This window comes from Zootoca vivipara, chromosome 12, assembly GCF_963506605.1.
Source record: "Zootoca vivipara chromosome 12, rZooViv1.1, whole genome shotgun sequence".
Classification (NCBI taxonomy): Eukaryota; Metazoa; Chordata; class Lepidosauria; order Squamata; family Lacertidae; genus Zootoca; species Zootoca vivipara.
Window position 1 is genome coordinate 24,716,499 of NC_083287.1, and position 24,899 is coordinate 24,741,397.

Here is a 24,899-nt window from a genome sequence, read left to right on the forward strand (position 1 = left end):
CGCCGCTGTTGCTGCTGTCCAGCATACTAAGACTCCTATAGAGCAGTTGCCACTTGGTGGCCCACCTGTGGTTCTGAGGAAAACACCTTGGCTTTTTGGTACTTTAAGGCTGCCATCCTGTAACACACCCACCTGTCAATCACATGGGGTCATTATGATATCAACATTTGACCAGTGAGGCCAATCCTGATAAAGATCCAAAAAAGGTTCCTCACCCTTAACCTAGAATATAGATTATCAGGCTTGATGACTCCATTCTTCTTTTGAAAAACAAAACTCTGTTCTGTGGCCCCATATATACCAATGGCACATTAGAATGGTGACTTGGGCATGAAGTTCATCTACTGCTATGGAGCCCTTTTGGAATCATCCACTTGTTTGACGCTAACTCTTGAATTAATCATCAAAGTGCTATAGAAATAAGTATGAGTCTTGTGCAGAAATGTTAAACAAGGAGGCTATTAAAATACTGCCTTCTTTTGTTCTACTGTTCTGTAAAGCAACTAATGCATTTCTGGTGTAAATTCAACATAATTACACATAAACAGCACTGTGCTGCTAATAATGTAAAAAATATATTTTTTAAAAATCCTGCTATAACCTTCATTCACTTTTTTTTTTTAGCCTGCCACATTCCTGCATAATTTATTGGATGAAACTCTTCTTGAATTTTATACACCAGCACATGGAACAGATTTGTATAGACAGGTGGAGTGTTTTCCACACCTGGGAATAAACCTTAATTAAGATATAAAACATGGTTCATTATGGGAATTTATCTCCTTTGGCGGCTTAACTCATTTCCTGTGTGACACAGTAGAGAACACAGGGACGTCAATACGGGAATCTACTCTGGAAAGGTGAGCCCTGCTGAAATAAATGGGGCTGGTGCCAGCCCAGCATTTTGAGAATTGGATCAAGTCAGAGCCAGGAAAGAGTGCATGTGTCACTTCTGCTTTTATGACAGTTTAATGGTTCCAATCCTTTTACAGTCTCTCGCCTCCAATTTACCATGTGCATGTTAAGTGCTTGCTACTGCAAGCTCCCCTCTTCTTTCCATAGACAATATGCCTAATGTACATCAGCTGCACTGCATTGTTGCGGAGAGAAACCAAATGCTAAATGAGCAAGGGCTTTTATAGAAATGAAAGCTGGGGCAAAACTGCTTCATCGTGGGAAAATGGTGCCAATGTCACACAGTCTCATAGCTGCCTGCATGCATATTTTACAGAACATTGCATTCTGTCCCCCCCCCCCCCCCCCGGTATATATTTTAGGATTTAATTTGTTTGCCCCTGCTTCGATAAGTTTCCTTCAGTTGCATGCTGCTACATTTTAGTAAATATATTACATTGGGATGGAGTGAGTTTTAAGACCAAATGTGTGTACTGTATATATATATTTCTTCTAAATGGAAGCATTTAAACTCCTTAGGGTGTGCAGTTTATTTTTTTAAAAGATTATCGTGCTTAGACTTAGGAGTTGGAGCTTGAGCTAAGTTCTAAACAAACAAAGGCAAATACAGTGGTACCTTGGTTTTTGAACGTAATCTGTTCTGGAAGTTGGTTCCTGCACTCAAGCGGAAGCCACGTTGTACATTCGGCTTCCGAAAAGCGTTCAAAAACTGGAACACTTACTTCCGGGTTTTTGATGTCCGAGCCGTTCGAGAACCAAGGTACCACTGTAATCTAAAATACTCCTTCCCTGGAAAATTCTTCTGATTCACTTGTTGCTTATTACCTATGCTCCTCCTGCTGTTTCTGGAAGATGTGAAGCAGGATGTGTGTGGATTTTGCAACAGATGTGATCTCTGAACACACCACAGAAGGTTTTTGGTGAGATCCACTAGTACCACTTCATATGTCATAAAAGAGAAGTGTAAGCAGTCTGTACTTTCCCTCCTACTTTTATCATAATTTCAAACCAACTCAAATGCTTTGTGCATGGGAGTGGGCAGTACTTAAATTTGTGTTTTAAGTATTTGGAGACTGAGGAGCTGTGCCACTCTCTGATGCTTCCGGTTGCTGCTGTTGTCATCACTTTTGCCCATTCCAGCCACATTTGGCATTTTGACATAGGCTTATGCAGATGTAAACATGCCTGAAGATTGGGGAGTGGGGAATGACAGCTGGTTTTTATGCTTTGACACACTGTATTTTAAAACCCCCATGCATAGCTGACTCTTCTCACTCTCGGATCACGGATATTTGGTCAACCCAGAAATGTGAACTCCCTTCTGACCTACGTTGGACATAATATTACTTCAGTATTTTAATTTTATGTATTTCCTGGTCTGCTATGATGGCTGTCTGCAAGCTGTTCTAAAAAGTTTTTCCCCTCTGAGATGCACAAAATGATGGGAAAGAGTTCTCTTTCACTGATATATTTTGAAGAATTAAAAGAACCTCGGGGTGTGTGTGGGGAAATGGATGGTTACTAGTATGTGCTTTGCATTGTTCAACACAAGAGAATTCTTGGAGATTGCAGGACTAAACAAAACATGCCAGTGTTTACTTACGATGCTTTGCATTTCATGGCAGCTACCATGTGACTTAGTTGTTACCATGGTAGCTGTGCATTTTTCATTCCCTAACTTCCATAAATGCTCAGATTGCCCTTGTTGGGATAACTTATTCCCTTCTTGAAGTTGTATACCACTGAGCAGAATAATGATAATGAAAGCAATGCCTGGAGAAAGAGAGAGAGAGAGAGAGAGAGAGAAATGTGCTCTGTTTTAAACTGATAGAACTATGAATGACATATAAAGCAATTTCAGTTATTTTAGTCAGAGCAGTTTTTCTAGTTTTAAGCTCCCCTCCCCTTTTTAGTGAAATAAAACAACGAACACATTATTATTAGAGGCAACAATAGTAAAGGTAAGATAGCAATATACCATTACTATATTATTAGCGGTCCAGCCCTCAATAAATGGCATATCAAGAATGTCTTGTGCACAAGCCCCACTGACATGGGTGGGTTTTTAATTGATGTTTGTATCTAGTTCGATAGGAAGGATAGCAAAGCTTCTGGAACAAAAAGAGCAGGCAAAGTGTGAGTATTCTGTGTTAAGATTTATTTAGCATCACTATACTGATGAAATATATCTTAGTATTACTGTGCAATGAAGTTTTTTATTCTATCTTTTTAGCTTTTGCTACACAGGAAATGCCAAATCCTCGTAACTAGAGAGAACCCGATAAAATATTTGGAATTCTACTATCCCGGAACTGACGTATAAAATAGCACGCTACATAATTTCTCTCACAGAGGAATGGCAGAAACGCCAGATTGTTACGGGTGGTGTGTATGTGTGTTTTAAGGAACAATGCAATGCACTTTTATTTTTGCTCTGTGTTTGCAGTGCTTTGAGATAAGGAGCAATCCTGTCTTGTTTCATAGAGCTACTGCGGTGGTCTAAAATAAGCAGTGTGCCTCAAAAGGGCAGGGGCACTTGATAAACCCTGGATAAGATGTTCCTTTCCCCCCACTGCGTGAATGTTTCTGTGTGATGTATAATATTGTTAATTTTCAAGCAATGAAATACTCTTCTCTCAGCCTCAAAAGGAGAAAAAGCACCTTTTTATCTCCCTTGGTGCCTTCAAATACAAAAGAGATTGAGCCCTCATTGATATGCCAAATCACACAGGGACATGATTGAGCATTTTTTTTTTAACCGATTAAGAAATGATGAAATGCTCCTACAAGGAGAGTGGGGCAGGATGTTAATTCTTTTCTGGCTTCCTGCTTAGGATATACCCTGTGATAGTACAAACAGAGCTTCAGCTGCAGCAGCTTAAAGGAGTAGCCCTTGGGATGCAGGGAAAAGGATCCAGCTGTACACCACTGACTTCTCGAATCCCAATCAAGGGCGTACCCACCACGGGGCAAGTTAGGGCAGCTGCCCTACTCTAGAAGCAGGGCTGGTGGGCAGAGGCGGAGCACAGCCCGGCGTAGCGCGAGTTCGCCATTCCCGCCGCGCCGCGCCGCACCCTCCCTCCAGCTCCCCGGCGCGCCCTCTGGCAAGGCCAAGCGCGGCGGGGAACCAGAGAGCGCGGCGCGGCAGGCGGGAACGCTGAACTCGCACTCCGCTGGGCTGGGCTCCGCCTCCGCCCACCAGCCCTGCTTCTAGGGAGGGGCGGAGGCGCGGAGGAGGCAGCCACAAGCTCGCGCTCCCCATGCGCCTCTGGAGCTTCGTGCTGGGCGGGGGAGCCTGGGGCCGCCTCCTTGAAAGAGCTGCGAGGCACGGAGGAGGCAGGCACAAGCTTGCGTTCCCTGTGCACCTCTGGAGCTTCGTGCCGGGCGCGGGAGCCTGGGGCCGCCTCCTTGAAAGAGCTGCGAGGCGTGGAGGCAGGCACAAGCTCGCGCTCCCCGTGCGCCTCTGGAGCTTCGTGCCGGGCGCGGGAGCCTGGGGCCGCCTCCTTGAAAGCGCTGGGAGGCGCAGAGGAGGCAGGCACAAGCTCACGCTCCCTGCGCCTCTGGAGCTTCGTGCTGGGCGCGGGATCCTGGGGCCGCCTCCTTGAAACAGCTTGGAGGCGCGGAGGAGGCAGCCACAAGCTTGCGCTTCCCGCACGCCTCTGGAGCTTCGTGCCGGGAGCGGGAGCCTGGGGCCGCCTCCTCGGAAGAACTGGGAGGCGCAGGCCACGTAGCCCCGCCCACATTCCCACTGTGGCCCCTCCCCTCCCGCCCCTTGCCCCCCCCTAATTTTGATCCTGGGTACGCCCCTGATCCCAATCCCTTGCCGAAAACCGACGTGTAATTGTAGCAGATCAAGGTCCATAAGGGGAAGTGGCCTTTACCAGGCACAGTGGTTTTCAGGTGGTCCTTCTGCTCCTATACCTTCTAATAGGTCATAGGTATGCAGGGAGCTGCCTTTATAACGAGTGGGTCCTTCCAGCTCAATTTTTTCTGTGCTGCTTAGCAGAGACTCTCTGAGGTTTCAGGCAGGGGACACCCCTAGGGTTGCCAGACTCAATACTTCTGTGCCTTTAATTGCCCTGCTCTCTTTTGAGCCTGGAAAGCTTAAAGAGAAACCAGCAGACCCTTTGTTTAATTTCCAAGCAAAGGGTCTGCTGGTTTCTCTTTAAGGTTTCCAGACTCAAAAGAGAGCAGGGCAATTAAAGGCACAGAAGTCCTGTCCTCTATTGAGTCTGGCAACCCTAGACACCCCCAGTTTTAGCTGGAGGATCTGAGGACTGAACATGGGAATCTTCTGTGTGCAGAGCAGATCCTCTGTCATTGAGCCATGACCCTAAACCTGCCTTTCTGCACCAACATCTCTCAAAAGGTAGCTTACACTGGCCTGTTTGCACTGGGTTGGGATATTGCCTTGGATGGAGATAGAAAAGCAACACAATGGAGCCTGTTGCCGTAATGTGACCTTCCTGCCTGTGGCTAATACTATGGTAGCTGTGAGAGAGTGTGAGACAGAGCGAGTGATTTTCATCCATACTGTCGTAGGGAAGGAAAGAGTTATACCCTCCAGCCTATGCACCATGTTCCTAATCCACCCACCCCCTCCCTGTGCCACGTTAACATGTTAGAACAATAAAATAAAGAAAATTCACAGAACTTTTCAGTGATGCGCTATAGTGGTTTGGCACTTAAGAGTATTAGAGAACATTTCCTGTGTGCAGCACTTAGGAGTCTAGATTTTATTTCTGCAGTTAGAGTACAGTGGTACCTCAGGTTAAGAACTTAATTCGTTCTGGAGGTCCATTCTTAACCTGAGGTACCACTTTAGCTAATGGGGCCTCCTGCTGCCGCAGCACAATTTCTGTTCTCACTCTGAAGCAACGTTCTTAACCCAAGGTACTATTTCTGGGTTAGCGGAGTCTGTAAGGTGAAGCGTCTGTAACCCGAGGTACCACTGTATAAGGTTTGAGTGTCTCTAGTACTTGAGCTTATCTAGTACACTTTTGACTGGAGAGAAAATAAATCAAGATGCCAGAGTAAAAAAGAAAAGAAAAGGTATGCATCTCTAGCCTTTGAAAACCATAATAGTTTTAAAATGCCATGTAAAGATGTCATAGTATTTTTTGAAAAGTTTTCCAAGCCCTAAGGTATTGCTGGATACTAAGGATGCTTCCTTCAGCTGGGTATTGCTGATGTTTTCGTTCTTTATTTACTCAAGAAATAAGCAGGAGGTTCAAAGAGCAGTGCGGGCCTGATTTTTCTCCTTTATTTATTCAATAAATAAAACCGGAGGTTCAAAGAGCAGGGCAGTTCTGTACATATTCCTTGCTTCCTGCTCAGGGATGTACAGTGAAGCATTACAAATAGAGCCTGAGTTGCAGCAGTTTATGGGATTGGCCCTTGTGACGTAGGTAGAAGGGCTGTTTGAAGGCTCCCCCCACCCCTGGAAGGGGAAGTGGTTCCCACTGAAACCACTGTTAAAATGATAGGGGGATGCATCTTAGCAGTGGTTGCCACCTCCCAGAGCAGGGGTCCCCAAACTACGGCCCGGGGGCCGGATGCGGCCCAATTGGCCTGCCAATCCGGCCCGCGACGACGCCCGCCGCCCGCCGCCTGCTCTTACGGCGCACAGCGCGGCAGCGCTCTTCCGGGTCGGGAAAAAAGCGCCGAAAATCCTTTGTGCGCATGCGTATGGGCCTCTCCCAACCCGGAAGAGGTCATGTCTGGTGCACTTCCGGGTCGGGGGAGGCCCATACGCATGCGCACAACGGATTTTCGGCGCTTTTCCACCCTGGAAGCGCGCCGCCGCGCCAGTAAGCGCCTGTGCGCATGCGCACGGGCACACACTCCCCTGCCCGCCGGCCCGCACAGGCGCGCGCTCCCCCGTCCTCCAGCCCGCCGCGCGATCCGGCCCAAACGCTGGTAAGTCTGGGGACCCCTGTCCCAGAGCAAGGCACAGCTCATTGACTTGATAAGCAGTTAGAATGCCCCTTGCTTCAGCAAAGGAACAATTGGGAGTTCACTTGGACTCCTAATTGTTCCTTTGATGCCATGATGTTGTGGGGTGAGTGGGCGGGGTTTGGGCCTGCAGACCAGATGCTCCCCACTCTTTTTTTTAGGTCCTCAACATGGTCAAATGCTCCCCACTCTTGATGTATTGCATTTATATACTGCTCATGTATCTAAGATCTCTTGTTGGTAGTTCACAACTTGTTTTTTTAAAAAATAACAGTATGCAATCCAAAGTTTTAAACCAGTTACAGTTGTACCTTGGATCCTGAATGCCTTGGTTCTCAGACGTTTTGGCTCCCAAACGCCGCAAACCCAGAAGTGAGTGTTCCGGTTTGGGAACATTCTTTGGAACCCAAACGTCCGACACAGCTTCCACAGCTTCCACAGCTTCCGATTGAGTGCAGGAAGCTCCTGCAGCCAATCGGAAGCCGCGCCTTGGTTGTCGAATGTTTTCGGAAGTCGAATGGACTTTCAGAACTGGTTCCGTTTGACAACCAAGGTACGACTGTATAAAGAATACAGAACCTCAGAAGAGGAAACCAACTGAAAGCCAGCATTAAAACAGCAACAGAAAATCAGTTGAAAACCACCAAAAAAAGCAAAACCAGGAAATATCCTTGTGCAAAACCATACAAATATGCCAGTGGTATAAGGCAGGCATCCCCAAACTCGGCCCTCCAGCTGTTTTGGGTCTACAATTCCCACCATCCCTGACCACTGGTCCTGTTAGCTAGGGATGATGGGAGTTGTAGTCCCAAAACAGCTGGAGGGCCGGGTCTGAGAATGCCTGGTATAACAATGCTGATGATGCCTCCCCCTTTAAAGGATTGTATGTGTGATTCATCAAAGAATTTAGAATATTCAAATGGTTTGTAAAATAATGCAGACTTAATATAATCTTTTGCTTATGATGTCACATGAACCACCTTGAGTTCTGATGATGTTTGTAGTAGCACATTTCACACTACATTTCCTGATGCCATAAGCATGATGTCCCATGTATTGAGGGGAGGGGAATTCATATTTTCCCAGCAACAAAATATAGTTTGAATGCTAGGACGATGCTACCGGTATATCCTCACAACAGAAGAAATATACTCAACAGACTGCACTTTTATTGAGATACAGACAAGTAATTGGGAAAGGCCCTTGGTACCCATACTGTAACTTGCCTCGAAGTTATTAAAGTAAAGGTAAAGGGGCCCCTGACCATCAGGTCCAGTCGTGTCCGACTCTGGGGTTACAGCGCTCATCTCGCTCTATAGGCCAAGGGAGCCGGCGTTTGTCTGCAGACAGCTTCCGGGTCATGTGGCCAGCATGACAAAGCTGCTACTGGCGAACCAGAGCAGCCCACGGAAACGCCGTTTACCTTCCCGCTGGAGCGGTCCCTATTTATCTACTTGCACTGCTGTGCTTTCGAACTGCTAGGTGGGCAGGAGCTGGGACCGAGCAACAGGAGCTCACCGCGTTGCAGGGATTCGAACCGCTCACCTTCTGATCAGCAAGCCCTAGACTCTGTGGTTTAACCCACAGCGCCACCTGGTAATTGCGTGTTTATGTTAGGCGAACTGACTTCAAATTTTTGGAAGTCTTTCAATAATCTCTGGGAGAGATCTTTTCATTTGGAAGACAACGTCCTGGGGCTGATCTTGGAATTGCTGTGAGCAAGCAATGATACTTATGCAACAGCATTATTTTCATTTTTAGAATTTATCTTAAGCCTGGGCCAGCTGCTGATGCACTTGTTTGCTAAGCACTTTATTATGAAAAATGACTCATTGCCCTGCAGACCTGCAAAGCAAAGTCCAGGTGGTGGATAATTCTCAAAGGATTAATGCATACCCCATGTGCCTCAGGTGCCACCATAAGTGCGTGTATGTAGACGTAAGTTAGTTTGAAGTTGATGAGACTTCTATTTAAATATTTTTGGGTCTTGCTGCTTACATAATGCAGTTCCTAGCCATGTGACATTACATTGCATAACTGGGGGTCTGGATCCCTGGTGGTTTTTGTGCCTCGGGAAGAGCAGTAGAGGTATGAGGAGACAGACCAGAGGCTGATCTGATCTGCCAACAGAGAAGAGTGTGAAGCTGAGGCAGGGGGAGCCATACAAAACAAGAATTGTGATGGATTGGCGATGGAGCAACCCCTTTACCAGAAGCACAGTCCTGATCCAGTTTCTCTCCCATCTCCAAATACATAGCTGTTCCTAAATTGCAGGGGTGGGGGGGTGGGGGAGCTATGAGATTCAGCCTTAGCCAGGAATCTCCCTATGTCTGGTGTAGTTTGAACCTGACTTGCCTTTGATCAGCCTTTATCAAACATTGATAATTAGGCCACAAGAAGACGTGGAAAGATTGAAGGCCTAGAGCCAGCCAACGACAATGGTCACAGAAAAATAGACACAATAACTGCTTATTGCCTATCACAGGCTCTCCAGATGTTTTGGACTACAATTCCCATCATCCCTGACCACTGGTCCTGTTAGCTAGGGATCATGGGAGCTGTAGGCCAAAACTTCTGGAGGGCCGCAGTTTGGGGATGCCTGGCCTATCACCTTGAGGAAAATTGCTCAAGGCACAATTGTTTATTTATTTTAGAAACATTCCTTAGATTGATTCTATAAAAGTGAGAAGAAAATGCAATTCGCAGGACATACAAATGCTGTTTAAAATCAACAACATAAAAATCCTGAATGAAAGAGAGTGGGGAGCAGAATCCCTAATATAATCGACGATCTTAAAATTGCCTGTGCAAATAGGAAGGTCTTCATCCAGCAACAAAAAAGCTTGCAATGCAGTGTCAGGATTGCTTTATTTACACTTTAGAGTGTTCAGAGCACTTTGTATGCATTATCTAACTGTTTTTGTTTTTTTGTTTTTTACAACGGCCCTGTAAGGTTGAAGTAAGCAAAAAACGTAAATCGGTTTTTGTCTCCATTTTGCAGATGGGCGGGAAAACAAGCATGAAAGTGGTCACCTAGTCAGTCATAGGAAGGGCCATGAGTTGTACCTCAGTCCCCTAGCTACCCTGCTTTAGTTTTATGACATGTATATGCGTTTACATATAAAACCAATAAATGGATATAGCTGGATCAAGGGTTGGGAATTTCCGGCCTGCCTAAATTGCTGCCAAAAGGATCATTTCTATTCCCCTTACTTTCACTTTCTTAAATAAAGCCTTTTTGTATAGTCTTATGTGAAAATAGGTGAACCTGAGGTGTCTTAAACATTGTTTTACTTTCAGGTAATTGTTGTCCACTGGTTTGGGGAACGTAATTTAAAAAATAATCTGAATTCATCCTCCCTCCCTCTTGGATTTTCCTTGCCCACCTTACCTCAGTTACAACCCCAGATTGCATAGGTACATTGCAGCAGTAGGCAGTGGGAGAAACACTGAATGTATTTTCTTCTTAAATAGTATTGTTTTAGTATACAGTGGTACCTCGGGTTACAGGTGCTTCAGGTTGCAGACTCCGCTAACCCAGAAATAGTACTTCAGGTTAAGAACTTTGCTTCAGGATGAGAACAGAAATTGTACGGCGGCAGCGGGAGGCCCCATTAGCTAAAGTGGTACCTCAGGTTAAGAACAGTTTCAGGTTAAGAACAGACCTCCAGAACGAATTAAGTTCTTAACCCCGAGGTATCACTGTAAAGTACTTGAAAATTAGTATAGAGGGTATCCCCCTCCCCACCCCTTGTTCCATTTGAAAGGATTTTTTACTAATTACGTCTTTATAATAAAGTTGTCACCAAGATGACAGCATCAGCATTATTTATTTATTTATTTATTTAAAAAGAAGTGTTTTGTGCATGCATTATTTCCCTTGATCTTTTGTTTAAGAAAATATTGGCAGCAGAGCAGTTCTGATTTATTTTAGATAAAAAGGATTTTCTTGTCTCGGCATTTTTGATAAATGTTGATATTTCATGATGGCTGCATTTTCTAAAGGTAGGATGAGGGCTTTTCGCTGTACAGGTGTGTGTCTCTGTCACGGAGCAGCAGTTTCACTTAACCTTAGCATTAAACTTAGCATTAAATGACTTCGGGAAGGATGGGGGAAGGCAGCAACAGAGATGAGGGTGCTTATTATGCCTCTATGGAGGGTTTTTTCTGTAGTGGAAATGATATTCAGAGTGTAAGCCCCCCCCCCAGTGGAATTATGGATAGTTCCAGTCCATGGCAAGAGAAGATGTTCTTTTAGGACCCTGGGAAGTGCCCATTGCCACCTCCTCATTGTGCATGGATAAGTTTCAGGAGTCTTGGGGAAGAGGAGGAGGAGGAGACGAAGATGATGAAGAAGGTCCTGTTCACAGCAAGTAGGGGTATGGCTCTACTCCCCTAAATCTTGCTCAAGCAAACATTTAATCAGGATTGCTTTTGTGAATGTCCCTACTTGTGACATAACATGGTTTAGTTTCCTTGGGAGGAAGAGCATTGGAGACTTAGTAGCCTGGTTCAGATATAACTTTCCTAGCCCAGGACAAACCACAGCAAGAATATGTAGCAAGAATAAGCAACAAGCCACAACAGTCTTTTTCATCTCTTTATCCGCTAGAGTAGACCTTCTGGTTTGCTAAAGTGCTCAAAGGTGCTCTCTGTGGTCAAGCCAGGCACGCACGCACGCACGCACGCACACACACACACACGTTTCCTTATGAAACAGATGAATTTCTACTTCAGCGCTTTACAAAATGGCAAATTCTAAATAGCTGCATTTATTTTAGCAAAATTGGGAGGGAGTTTTGTGCCATCTTAATAGCTGCACTTAAAACAGCAAAACAGCATAAAAATGGGTGGGCTTTGTGGCATCTTAAAGAATTTAATTTATTGTGACTTTTTAAGGCTAGAGCCTGCTTCATCTGATGTTAATTTATACTATGCTAATGATGGGAGCGCTGTTTGAAGAGATGCTCTATATAAATTGTCTACATTCTGCACACACCTGCCCTTCCATAATTGTTGAATTATTTGCATGCACACACATTTAAAATTTTGTAGGGTCAAAAGAAGCAGTAAAGAAATACTGGGAAAAAATATATAATACTGACTGATTTTTTTCTCTCAACAGCTTTCTCAGATACCTCCCTTTTAGAATTAAGCAAAATGAAGCACCTTAAGATAATGAGTTGTAGCCAGCAAATGTGTTCCATCAGTACAAGGACTTATGCTTGTGCAACAGGACTTCTCTTCCCACTCCTCTCCCTGGGTGTCCCCCAAATCTGTTCTGGGAGTTTCCCTGACCCTCCAGCACAGATTTTGTGGAGGGTGAGGTGGAGAGCAGGTGTAGTGGAACAAGTAGAAGTCATTGGACCAACAGGACAACTTCACTAAGTACAACCCAATTTTGTGTTTTTATGTTGTGAACTGCCCTGTGATCTTCGGATGATGGGTGGTGTTCAAATTAAACAAACAAGTAAGTTGTGAATTGTTCAATTGATTTAAATGTGTTTGACCTAAATTAGTAAATACGATATATCTATTCCTGAAGTCATAATTGCATGACTTCATGCCTACCTGGGCACTTAAGGGGTTCAGAGAACTCCAGATAAAGGAGGCTTCATGTTCTCTATTACAATACATATCAGACTACAGTGGTACCTCTACTTACAAATAACTCTACTTACGAATGTTTCTACTTACGAACGGAGCTCTGTCCGCCATCTTGGATGCGGTTTAGATAGGATTTTTTTCTACTTATGAATTCTTAGATAGGGTTGCTTCGACTTACAATTTTTTTCTCCCAATGCATTCCTATGGGATTCAACTTACAAATGTGCATTCGGAACGCATTAAATTCGTAAGTATGTCCCACATTATGTTGCCTGCACCTCAAGGGTGGAGAATATTTTTCAGCTTGAGGGCTGCATTCCTTTGTAGAAAACCTTCCAGGGACTGCATGCTGGTGGTGAGCAGGGCCAAAGGCAAAAATGGGTGGAGCAGTGCATTTGACTTCTTCCCTGGTGCAGTAGGCTGCATTCTAGCCTACTATTCCTGCTCATTCTTCTTTGCTTTTTAAACTCTAATATGTTTGCAGAACAGGCTACAAAGACTTATTACAGATGACTAATTCATGCATATATATCAAATCATATCACATACATACATACATACATACCCTGCCCATCTGGCTGGGTCTCCCCAGCTACTCTGGGCAGCTCCCAACAGAATATTAAAAACTCAATAAAACATCAAACATTAAAAACTTCCCTAAACAGGGCTGCCTTCAGATGTCTTCTAAAAGTCAGATAGTTGTTTATTTATTTGACATCTGATGGGAGGGCGTTCCACAGAGTGGGCGCCACTACCGAGAAGGCCCTCTGCCTAATACCTTACTTGCATCCAGATGTGCAAACTGACCATTGGAAATCATTGCATTTTGAAGATTTGACATAGAGCTATATGCAGATGTCCTTAAAGGACCCCTCCACAAACAATTTTCTGATTCTGCAGGTTGTTACCACAGCGCACAGAGTTGGATGAAAGAGTTTTCAAGCCGTTTCCGATACTATGCCTGAATGACAAACCAGAGAGAGGGGGGGGGGTTAATTCCACATGTATGAAGAGAAATGCAAGATCACTAGCATCTGACTTCTGAATATGTTGCCTTTTGAAAGGAGCACTCAGTAGCTACTGATAGCTTCAAAAGCTGCTGGTTTAGTCCCCCCAATGTACCTTTGCCTTATCACTCAAGGTCATGCCCTGGTACCAGCATCAGATTGTGAGAAGGTGGAAGAGTAGACAAGCATTAGATGCATCAGCACTATCTACTTTTGCTGTGTCAGTTTCAACAGATGCAGCTGTGAAAACAAGTTTACTGCTCTGCATGGCCTTATAATAAAGGTATTGCTTTTGTTAATGGATTTAAATTGCAGCCTTTAAAAAAAAAAAAACAAACAGAAAACATTTTGCTCCACTGCCTCCTATTACAAAGAGCTCCCTTTTGTATTTTAAAGTCACTGTTCATGATTCGGAAAGTCAGTGTATAGACTTGTGTAGTTTGAATACCTTATTTAGTTAACACAGTCATTTGAACTGGTCTTTTATCTCTCTTTTATTTTTGCTGGTACTTAAACTGGCAGGGTCAGATTTTCTCTGAAACTGTCCTGCATACATTTATATAACAGGGAAGGAAAGTATTCTAACTGGCAAGTGTAAGCAGAATAAGTAGCATGTATCTGCTGTGGTTTATTCTTGAATATGCTTTATGCTCAAGATAACTGAGTCATATATCCAGTTAATCAAAAGAGACCTGCACAAGTTAAAACTTGCTCTGTAAAGGGTCCTGGTTAGTTCATTTCATTTAGGGGCATAAACATTTATACTGGACGTGATCCAGCCTAAGCTATGCACTTCTAAGTCCCACTTAGTGCTTAACTTGGGCTGACTCATGCACATAACATTCCCTTTAACCTGAACATGAACTCTGGCTGAATTGTGGACCCACTCGCAGTGACCCTTGCCCCAGGGAGCAAAGAACTGGACAATGTAAGGTGTAACAAACTGCATAAGACAACATTCCAGGGTTTAAAATTGTCTGCAACTTTTATTGATTACAGTTGTAGGTAGGCTTTGGTTCAGGCATTGGGTGTATATTCATTCTCAGCCTCCAGTTGGGGGGCTAACACTTAAACCGGGCATCCCCAAACTGCGGCCCTCCAGATGTTTTGGCCTACAACTCCCATGATCCCTAGCTAACATGACCAGTGGTCAGGGAAGATGGGAATTGTGGTCCAAAACATCTGGAGGGCCGAAGTTTGGGGATGCCTGACTTAAACAGTGCCATGCCTGGGATTATAGGACCTCCTCAGGATGTGGGTCTACTTAGGTGCCCCTCTGAGGCCACTGCCAAAAGCCAGGTGCAGCCGGCCTTCATAGCTTTGCCCTGTAGTCACCTGATTGGCCAATTAAAAACCCAGTGCATGGCGGGCTATTCTGTCCTCCTTTGCCGCCGGCCGGGGGAATTCCCCAACTCCCAGCCACATGATGGGGAAGGTTTTGCTCTGTGGAGCTGAGGCCTGCTGTGACGGGCCGCAAATGCCGCCCACCCATACTGGGTAAGTGGCCATTGTTTATGGTGACTCTCATGAAGAAAATTTGATTATTATTTTTTTCTAATAAAAGGCAGTAAGTGCCAATCGCTTATGTGTGCATACAGGAAAACTTGGGAGGGGAGAGTTGCCAATATTTATCCTTCTGACAAAATTGTGTCATACCACCTGAGGACCCCAACTATTAGTGGACTTTTGAAAAGACAAAAAGTGGGAGCTGAAGAACCTTTATATATGCATGTGGTGGTTTGTATCCCAACCAGTATTGACTGTTTGTTTGTTTGCTCCAGTTATTTATTAGTTGCTTTACAGGACCAAGTCCTCACAAAGTGGTGTATAGAGATAAATAAAAGAATAGAAACTTCAGGATTCCTTACTCATTTACTTTGTTTTTATAGAGTGGATAAATAAATGGCATAGAATAAAGTTCCAGTAGTGAAAAATGAAGTCAACCATCCGTTTAAATGATCTTCATTATTTACATAGTTTTTGTTTTTAACTGGAGGTGCAGTAGCTTATATCTGAGAGGAGTGCTGTTGAGAGCCTATTTTTGCAGGTATAGTTCAGTGCCTATGAGCATCTGAATACTTAAAAAAATGAATTGAAAGCTGTGTGCTGGGACTTCTTTTTAACGCAGTAATTTTTAGGTTATAGTCTACTCTTATCTCATTATTTTATGGCTGTGTTATAAATTGTAGGCAACAAAAGCATATACCATGAAATGAAAGTGCAATTATGCTTCAGTATTCCTGCAACATGATGTCTCGCTAATGTCCCCAGGGAATTTTTCAACAAATACCCTATGTTAATCACTACCTGTATGTCTGACATGGCAAAAATCTAATAATTGCAGTGTGTGGGGTGTGTGTGTGTAAGTGTAAGTGAGAGAGAAATAGTAGAAAAGATGTTCCTGAATTCACAGCTCTTTGGGGTAAAACCATTTTTTTGTGCAGGTTCCTCCAGTGTCTAACAGAGCATGATTCTACTATTCATTAGTTTCTGAATTCCTTCATGCCATTAAGATATAATGGAGAAGAAAAAGGTTAACCATCAAATGACATTGCATTGTAATGTTCCCCGTCTAACATAAATCTTCTCTTGCAAAGGGCCATTTTAATTTTAGAATTCCAGTTTGATACTATCCAATGTTTGTATTCTTTCAGGACGTACAAATAATATTCCTGCATATTAAACAGTATCACTGTAAGCCACATTGCTGTTAACATTGGACTTAATTAAAATATAATTAGACTATGGCTTTTGCTGAGCCTCTTGCTACACTGGGGGTTTTCTCGGAAGCTCTCAGAAGGAACTAATGGGAACCTTTCATCCATCAATATGTTTCTTTATAGACTATTCAGTCAATACCAAAGCCTTATTAGGGGCTGTATCATCACCCATTTTGTGTATATATACTACATGTGCAGCAATAGTCATGCTTAAACCTTCACATTTAGAGGACCTAGGGTGGAAAAAGTCATCAGGTTCATCTGTGAAACCCAGATACAGCTTTGCATAGGGTCATGGTCATCTATTTGCACATCTTGTCCAAAACCTTTAGAAGTTTTTGTTTCCAAAAGTTAATTATTGAAGTTGTGAGTTTTAAGTGCAGGAAACAACATAATGTGGGTTTTTGTGTGTGTGACTGGCTTCATTGTCTGTCCCAAAGAATGAAAGTAGCTTCACCAGACTGTATATTTTGTTTCTGTAGCAGCTGCACCCTTGTTGAAATGCTGTAAAGTATACTTTTTATGACTGTAAACTGCCTTGGCAGTTTAATTTTATTTGTTTAGTCATTGGCCACATCAGTAAAACATAACATGCATTAAGCGGAAATCCTCAGTAACAGTGAATAGCAAGCAGCCCATTGAAACGAACTGGAAACTGGTGAAGAGACTAAAATCCCTTTCTTGTTATTAACCACCCACTTCATTTATGCGCTTGAATATTGCATTTTGCAGTTAAAGCGTAGACGTACACTCTCTGTGCCTCTGGGAAAGGGGGGCTCTGCTAAAATTCTGGTGCATTGTGAATTTTCAGAATGTAAATCAAGGGCAGTGTCTGCTGCAAACCGCGGCACTGAGAGAGGGAGAGAGGGAGAGAGAAAATGTAGCTCTAATCAAGGCTTCCCCCACCTTCCTTTTGTCAGTCCCTGGAGATTTCACTCATTTCTCTCTCTCTTTGTCATTTGTGCCCCTCTCCAAATTAAAGCTGGATGATGAAGTGACTACTATTCAAGTGAAGGAACTGGACCAAGATGTGCTGGTGCTTAGGAAAGTGTCGTCACATGGCCCAGCCCCCACATCAGGGAGTGCCGAGAGTGATTGGAGGTAAGAGTTTTTTCCTTGGGTGCTCAGACACAGCCGTGCTCACAAGCTGACTGCAGAGCTCCCCTCAGCAGCAGCCAGATGAACTCGGTTGCTAGCAGCAGAACTGAAGGGGAAAGACAGAGCAGTATGTAGGGGGAATACCTTTGTTGTTCTTGCCCTGCAGTATGGGAAGTTCCAGGCTGAGGATCTTTGACCCGCACATAGAGAGGAAGGATTCTGCTCTGTCTCTAGGCAGGGAGCTGCCTCTGCCCACGTTTGATGTGCCTTATTTTAAATACATTGATGAGGAGGATGAGGAGGATGAATGGAGCAGCCGCTCGCAGTCCTCAACGGAGGATGACTCTGTGGACTCTCTGCTTTCTGACAGATACGTGGTGGTATCCGGGACACCAGAAAAGATTTTGGAGCACCTCCTGAACGACTTGCACCTGGAAGAAGTGCAGGACAAAGAAACAGGTAAATGCAACCATGTACCGTCTACTGAAAAGCAGCTGTCTGCGTACCCTGGTACTGCTGGCACACATAGTTCACCAGCCATGTGCAAGTATTCAGTATGATGCTTCCCTGCCTGCGTTTTCACTTCAAGTGATTATAATTTACAGTACTTAAGCTGTTACTGTTTCATGTGCATTGTGATTAAATTTATATTTGATCATTTTAAGCTAGTGTGTCATCAGGTTTGGGCAAAAGGAGATCAAACCTGGGAAAGAAAAGTTACTTTGAAGAAATGACTGCCCCCACCCCTTTATCCTTTTCAGTAGCTCATTTGCATCTTGATATATAAAATGCAAGGAACTGAAAGACGGGTGTGTGTTATACAGGAGGTGACACGCATGAGGTAGTAAACTGAGGTTTATAGCTGCTGGGTAGATACGTCCACAGTTATTTTTGTAATGTGCTGTACTCAGCAGCTACTTGTTTAATACAAACTTCTTTTAATTAATAGCTTACCTATTGCACCCATGGCAATGCTGTAGTGTACAAAATGCAATACTAATTACTCTTCTCCTGTACCATGAATCTATGCAAACTGAAGCTATCGGTATATTGATCAAGTGTCTTTATTGTGCATTTTGTTTTAGCAGTATGTTTTCTTATAAATTCAGATGTGTGCCATCCTCATAGTGCTTTGACAGAGCATTCTGAGGTGTCTTGTAGACTTCGCTTCATGACACAATATGCAGCAATGTCACCTGCTGTAGTACTTATCTGTCTTTAACCAGGAATTGTAATTTTGTTCCAGCCTGAAGCAATTATTATATTGATCAGACTGCTTGATGTGCAGGTTATTTTTCAGCTTGATCTCCCGACTTTAATGCACACTTTGGTGTCACCGAAGCTCCTCTGGTAGTTTATCAGGATCACCTGCAATTTATTTACAGTTTTAATTAAAGCAGCCTTGTGGTTATCCTTCAGAGTTTTCAATATAATTGCAGAAGGGCTGTGAAATGTAGCAGGCTGGAAATGGAGTTGGTCCCAGGGTTTGCTTTTTCTTATTGTTCTCAATGGAGCTTCAGTGCACATTCTTAGTGCTCTTTTCCAAATGAGATTACTAAAAATAAACACATTTACAAGGATTAAAAGGATTAAAGCATAAATAACATCTGTGAATTCCTACAGCACTCTTGAGCCAGGTTCTCTGGCCACAAATCAGTGGAATATTGTCAGGCATGAAGCATTTGTGCTTAACTGCACAATGTGGTTTTACTACAGAATAAACCAAAAGAAAAACCAAGTCTGTGATTTATTGTGCTGTCCATTGAGCTTCTTCTCTGTGGCTAGAGATTAATATTTTGTGCAGAGAAAGCACCCACCGCTTTCTGATTGCTGTGCTTCCTCAGGTATAATCATAATAATGTTGTTTGTAATTTTACTGGTGCCAAATCATAGGCTTTATAATAGTGGTGGTTCATGCCAGAATGCTCTTGGCTAGGTTGCATAGATTCCCGTGGGGCAAGGGGAATCCCTCCTGGTTCCTTGTGCATTTTGGTTCAGAGCAATTGGTTAACCTCTTCCCGTAGATTGCTGTCACCTTTATTCATACATCTTTGGACTCCTCCTGGACGAGGATAGACTCCCTGGGAATGCAGTGCATTATTGTTAGATGCTTTTAGTTTCTAAAAAGAGTGCCTCCAGATAACATTTAACTGTTCAACAGCTCATTGTTACGTTCCATTTTCGCCTCCGCGTTTCTCAAACTTAAACCCAGCTGCTCATTAACATTTTATTGTTCTATAGGTGAAAAATGGCCATTTGAGGATGGCTGGCTGAGATGATAATATATTTTGTGGTTGGCTGATTCCCCTCTACATCCTCCCACCCTTATCATACCCCCTGAAAGCTGACGCTGTCAGTCATGTCTATGTTGCAGGGTGCGTTTCTAAGTATAATAAATGAACTATACTGTAAATGGTTTTTTAAAATAAAAATAAAAATCTGTTAAGCTGAAAGAAGTGGACACAAGAAATTGATTTGAGATATGTTTTCCGATATTACATTGTGGATGTCGGCAAAACAACTAGGCATATGAACAACTGCAGGACACACATTCTGGTGTTGGTAGCAGAGCAGCATCTCTCATCAGCTGCTCACTGCAGTCCCTTTTGCTGCTTGATGTTGAGGACTGATTCCACAAAGCTTTTCAGTAAATATAGGTCCCTTCCAAAGTCCTGTGCAAGACTTGACTTAATCAGGATTCCCTTGGCTTAGTCAGGCTGATAGATTTAAATAGTTACCTGATGGACTGGAGGCAACCTCTGGCTGGGTGTTTTGGACCGTCCTGTGCTTGCCCTCAACCAGTCCAGCATTGACTGTTGCTGCCCCTGGCTTCTTCTGAACTGCCAGCCTTATACCTGTTCCTGTGCTCACGTTTTTGCTTGTGCTGCAAGATTGGATTGTGTAGGGCACCAGATCACCGATCCTGTAGAACGGTTTCTCTCCTAACAGTCCCTCTGAGCCATTGCAATCCATGAGCTTTTCTAGCTGTCGTCTGAATCTGGCTGGTAGCCAGGCAATATTCTGGCAACATTCCAATTCATTCTCTCATTATCCTTCTCACCTTGAAGTTCGCCCTGATTGGCTTCAAGTGAGCGTGCTCAAAACCAGCACATGCTATTTCAAAACTAGCATATGCTGTTTTCAATAAGCTGATGCCAGAGCTGCGCTACTTGTTGGCCTTAGTGAGAACTTTTGGCCGTTTGTGCACAAGGTTTGAATCAACATTTGCTTTTATGCACATCTACAAAGTGTGTTGTTTCATTTAAGCTCTGAATCTGTGCATCCTTTTTGTCATGTCCAGACACCGTGGCACATTCTTAAATGAGATACAATTAAACTGTCATATATTGAATCCAACAATTGGCCTGTTTGGACCAATATGAGCTACTCAGACTGGCAGTGGCTCTCCAGTGTTTTGGGCAAAAGCTATTATTCCCAGCCTGGCACGTGACATTTGTAGTTAAATCTCAGGGGTTGAGTCTAGTGCCTTCTGCAAGCAAAGCTCGTGCTCTGCCATTGAACCATGACCCTCTCTCCAGGATGTGGATATATAGGAATAAACAAAACAAATGCAGAAGCTGCTGTAGACGTTAAGAAACAAATGGCAAAAGCCAAAAACTAAACGCGAGCAGAGTGCCACAGGGCTCTGCCCTATGTCCTGTGCTGTTTAACATTTTTATAAATGACTTGGATGAGGACATAGAGGAGATGTTTATCAAATCTGCAGCAGACAAGAAGCTGGGAAAGATAGCTAGCATTGTACGAGACAGAATCAAGATTCAAAATGATATTGACAGGCTGCACTGCTAGGCAAAAATGAGCAAGATGATATTTCTCAGGGGTAAAGTAAAGTCTTGTGTTTTAAGTGCACGTACACACACACACACACACACACACACACACACACACACACACACACAAAGGTCCAGGTCCAGGATGCGGGAGACCTGGCTTTGGAGCAGTAAATTGGTCTTAACTGTACATGAGCCAGCATTGTGATGTTGCTGATTTGAAAGGCTAATGCAATCTAGCATTAACAGAAGCATAGGGTCCAGATCACAAAGTAATACTTCTGGTCTGTTCAGCATTGCATCTTGAATATTGTGTCCAGTTCTGCAAGACACATTTTAAGGAGGACATTGACAAACTGGAGTAGAACTATAGAATTGCAGAGTTGGAAGGCACCCCAAGGGTCATCAAGTCCAAACCCCTTACAATGCAGGAATCTTTTTTGTATGTGCAGAGAAGGGTGACCAGGATGGTGAGGAGATCTGGAAACCCAATTCCTATGACTAACATTTGCTTGTTTTGCCCTGGACAAGCAAATTTTATTGGGGTGTGTGTGTGTGGACGGACAGGATCGGGCTTTTCAAATATCTGAAGGTCTGTTTTACAGAAGAGTGAGCAGACTTGTTCTCTGTTGCTCCAGAGAGCACAATTTGTACCAATGGGTGAAAATTGCAAGGAAACAGATTTCAACGGAACTTTAGGAGAAACATCTTATTAGTTAGCAGATATTTCACAGTAGAACAGACTGCCTTGGGAGGTGTTGGGCTCTTGTTTGCTGAAGATATTGTAAGCAGAGGCTAGACAGCCATCTGTCAGAGATGCTGCATTTAGCAAAGTTTGGACTAGATGAGCTCCAAGGATCCTTCCAGCTATATCTTATGATACCTTCAAGGGAGGATCCCTCTCAGACTCTCCTCCATACCAATGTGCAATGGCTGATAAAGCACTCGAAGTCCATTTCTTCTGCTTTGGTGCATAGTTGTGTTTGTGGTTCACTAATGATGTGGGACATAGGCTTTTGTAAGCTGAGAACACCTCTCAGTCACCTGATCTGACTGTCACAAGTATATATAAGTACACCCATTTTATATTATATTCTTTGCAGCTTCTAAAATCAAGGTTTGTGCCTGTCATCTAAAATTATCACTTTGCTTCCTTGCAGTCCCCCCACCCACCCCCGTTTCTCATTATGCTGAGTGCCAAGTTTTCTGTTCTTGCAAAAAAAAGGGGGGGTTAGAAAAATCTTTTCTTTCTTTTTCAAATTTGTCTTCTTTATGTTCAGTCAAAATCAACCTATGTGCTATTTGGTTTATAGACCCTCAAAGTACCTGAAATACAAAGCAGTAAGGAATCGCTTTATTTAGAGGCAGGTCAGCAGACCATTTTAATCTAGTGTTGACTACTCTGCCAGCAACTCTCGAGATTGTCTGGCAAAGGTCTGTTCCAGCCTTGCTAGTGGAGATGCCAGAGATCAAAACCTGCAATGCATGAATGTGGCTGCATTGTATACTGGATCAAGGACGGCACGGTATACCCAACTGTGGTGAAGTCATGAATGTCCATAACAAAAAAGGATTAATTACAATAACCAATTTTCAAGACATCACCTGCTCCATATTCATAGAGGCCGTGCCTTTTAATCTAATCTGAAAAACTCTCTTTCTCTCCAAAATCCTTGTGTGGGTTTTGAAGCACAGAGATTGCAGACTGTCAGCCACTGATGAATATTCAGCTGTTGATAGCTATATCTTCCTAATGTTGTGATTGCACATAATTAATATATATTCTGTTGCTTTTCTTTTTGGATCATTTGCCCACAGTAATATGGGGAAGTTCTCTTTATTTTCTTAGATTCTGTCCACATTTTCCTTGGATGCCTGTTTTCTAACAGCAAAGCAGTATGTCCACAGTAGGGCTGGGTAATATATCAATATATTGTCCAAAACTGTTTTGAAGTTCACATTGTGCTAATTGTTTCATAATATTTGAGATGGCAATATAGCGCAAATCACAATGTGTGTAAGGGCTAGGCAATGTCTGGTTTTCAACATCGTGATAACTCAACAGCTAAACACTGAAATGTTCTCACCAGCCAGACCTCATTATATCACCTGCTAAACATTGCAATCTACCACAATCTCTGAAATAAGGATGGAACTATACAGAGATGAACAGGACAATGCCCTGGCAACTGCTACTTCTTAGGGGTCTAGAACGGATAAATGACAATATTATCAATCATTACACACTCAGTTTCATCAGCAGACAAGCCAAAATGCATCCCAACAGAACTTTTGGTTTTGAGCTTGGCTACCAAGTGGTGGTATTCAAAGTACGGCAATGAGTCATAGTGAATGCAAATAATCTGAGGCTGCCAGCAGACATGCTAGGAGGCAGAAGCAGCAGTGGCAGAAACAGCTTGCCATGTCCGCGGTACATGTAGGCAGTAGCGGCGAAAACCTGCAAGGTCTCGCGGTGGCGGCACAATCAGTGGTGGCCTGCAAATTCTCGTAGCGGTGACGGGAGGTGGCGACAGTAACTGTGGTGGCCTGCAAGGGCTCATAGCAGTGACAGGGAGCGGCGGCAGTAGACTGTGAGTCCTTGTGGCAGTGACAGGAGGTGACCATAGTAGCGGCATCCTGCGAAGCCTTGTGGTGGCAATGGGAGATGGCGGTAATAGTAGTGGCAGCCTGCAAGGCCTCGGGGTGACAGAAGCAGTGGGGCTTGTAAGGCCTTGTCATGGTGGGAATAAGTGGTGGCGGCCTGCAAGTCCTCCAGGCAGTAGTGGGAGGCGGTGGCAGAATTTGTGACAGGCTGCCTCAGTGAGGCCTTGCTTCTCTGCTTCTGCCACCACCTGCTGCCGCCACCGCAAAGCCCTGCAGGCGACTGCTACTGCCACTGCCATGACAATGCTTTACAAGCCATTGCCGCTTTTGCCACTGCTGTGAGGCCTTGCAGGCCACCACTACTGCCACCACCATGACAAGGCCTTGCAGACTGCCGCAGATTCTGCTGCTGCTGTCCAATTATTGTGGTGAGGCTTTGCAGATTGCTGATTCTTGTGCCGCTGCTGCCAGGCTGCTGCTGCTGCTTCTGCCCCCCCACCCCAAGCTATTGTTGATTCTGCCACCGCTAGGATGCTGTTGCTTCTGCTGCCTAGCAGGCTTGCTTGCAGTCTGGCAGTCCCAGATTATTTGTTCTCACTATGACTCATCGCCATACTTTGGATTGTTTGGTAGCCAAGTCCAAAACCAAAAGTCTCATTTGGATGCATTTTGGCTTGCCTGCTGCTGAAAGTGACATTGAGGTGATTGATAATATCATCATTTCTCAGTTTAGTAGTAGCAGTTGCCAGGACATTGTCTTGTTCGCCGTAGGTCTTTCCTTATTTCAGATACCATGATACATTGATATATCGCTATGTTTAGCTGGTGACATATCGCAATATTGAAATCCAGTTATCGCCCAGCCCTAATCCACAGAGATGAAATGATTCAGAAACTTACACGTGTCTTTATGTGTGGTGTTCATGCAAGAAAAATCTACTAGGTGTGCGTAGTGGTATCATATTTTCAGGATTTAAGGTCATCGTAATTTTTTATATCCAAGTGGGGCTTATGCTTCCACCTCTGCCCACTTTTCATTGACTGAAATATGTATGTATTTGTTCAAAATTTGCCTCATATACTGCATAAGCAGAGTGTGCTGGGGGAGAGTATTTGTCTACGATAAAGAGTGTTCATGGGGTGTGTGGGAATTCTTATGAAACAAGTAGCTAGTAAGGATCATGACCTATATAAACTACTGT

The 24,899-nt window shown here is 43.8% G+C and overlaps 1 protein-coding gene across 4 annotated transcripts in view; it reads left to right on the forward strand.

Moving 5' to 3' along the window:
• The window catches only part of RAPGEF5 (Rap guanine nucleotide exchange factor 5), a 126,915-nt gene that overhangs the window by 51,704 nt on the left and 50,312 nt on the right, over window positions 1-24,899 (forward strand). For all 4 annotated transcript variants that reach the window (XM_035128733.2, XM_035128734.2, XM_060280727.1 and 1 more), the window contains exons 10-11: window positions 17,187-17,305; window positions 17,673-17,761. In XM_035128733.2, coding sequence (XP_034984624.1) covers window positions 17,187-17,305; window positions 17,673-17,761 — 208 coding nt within the window. The remainder of the gene's footprint in view (window positions 1-17,186; window positions 17,306-17,672; window positions 17,762-24,899) is intronic.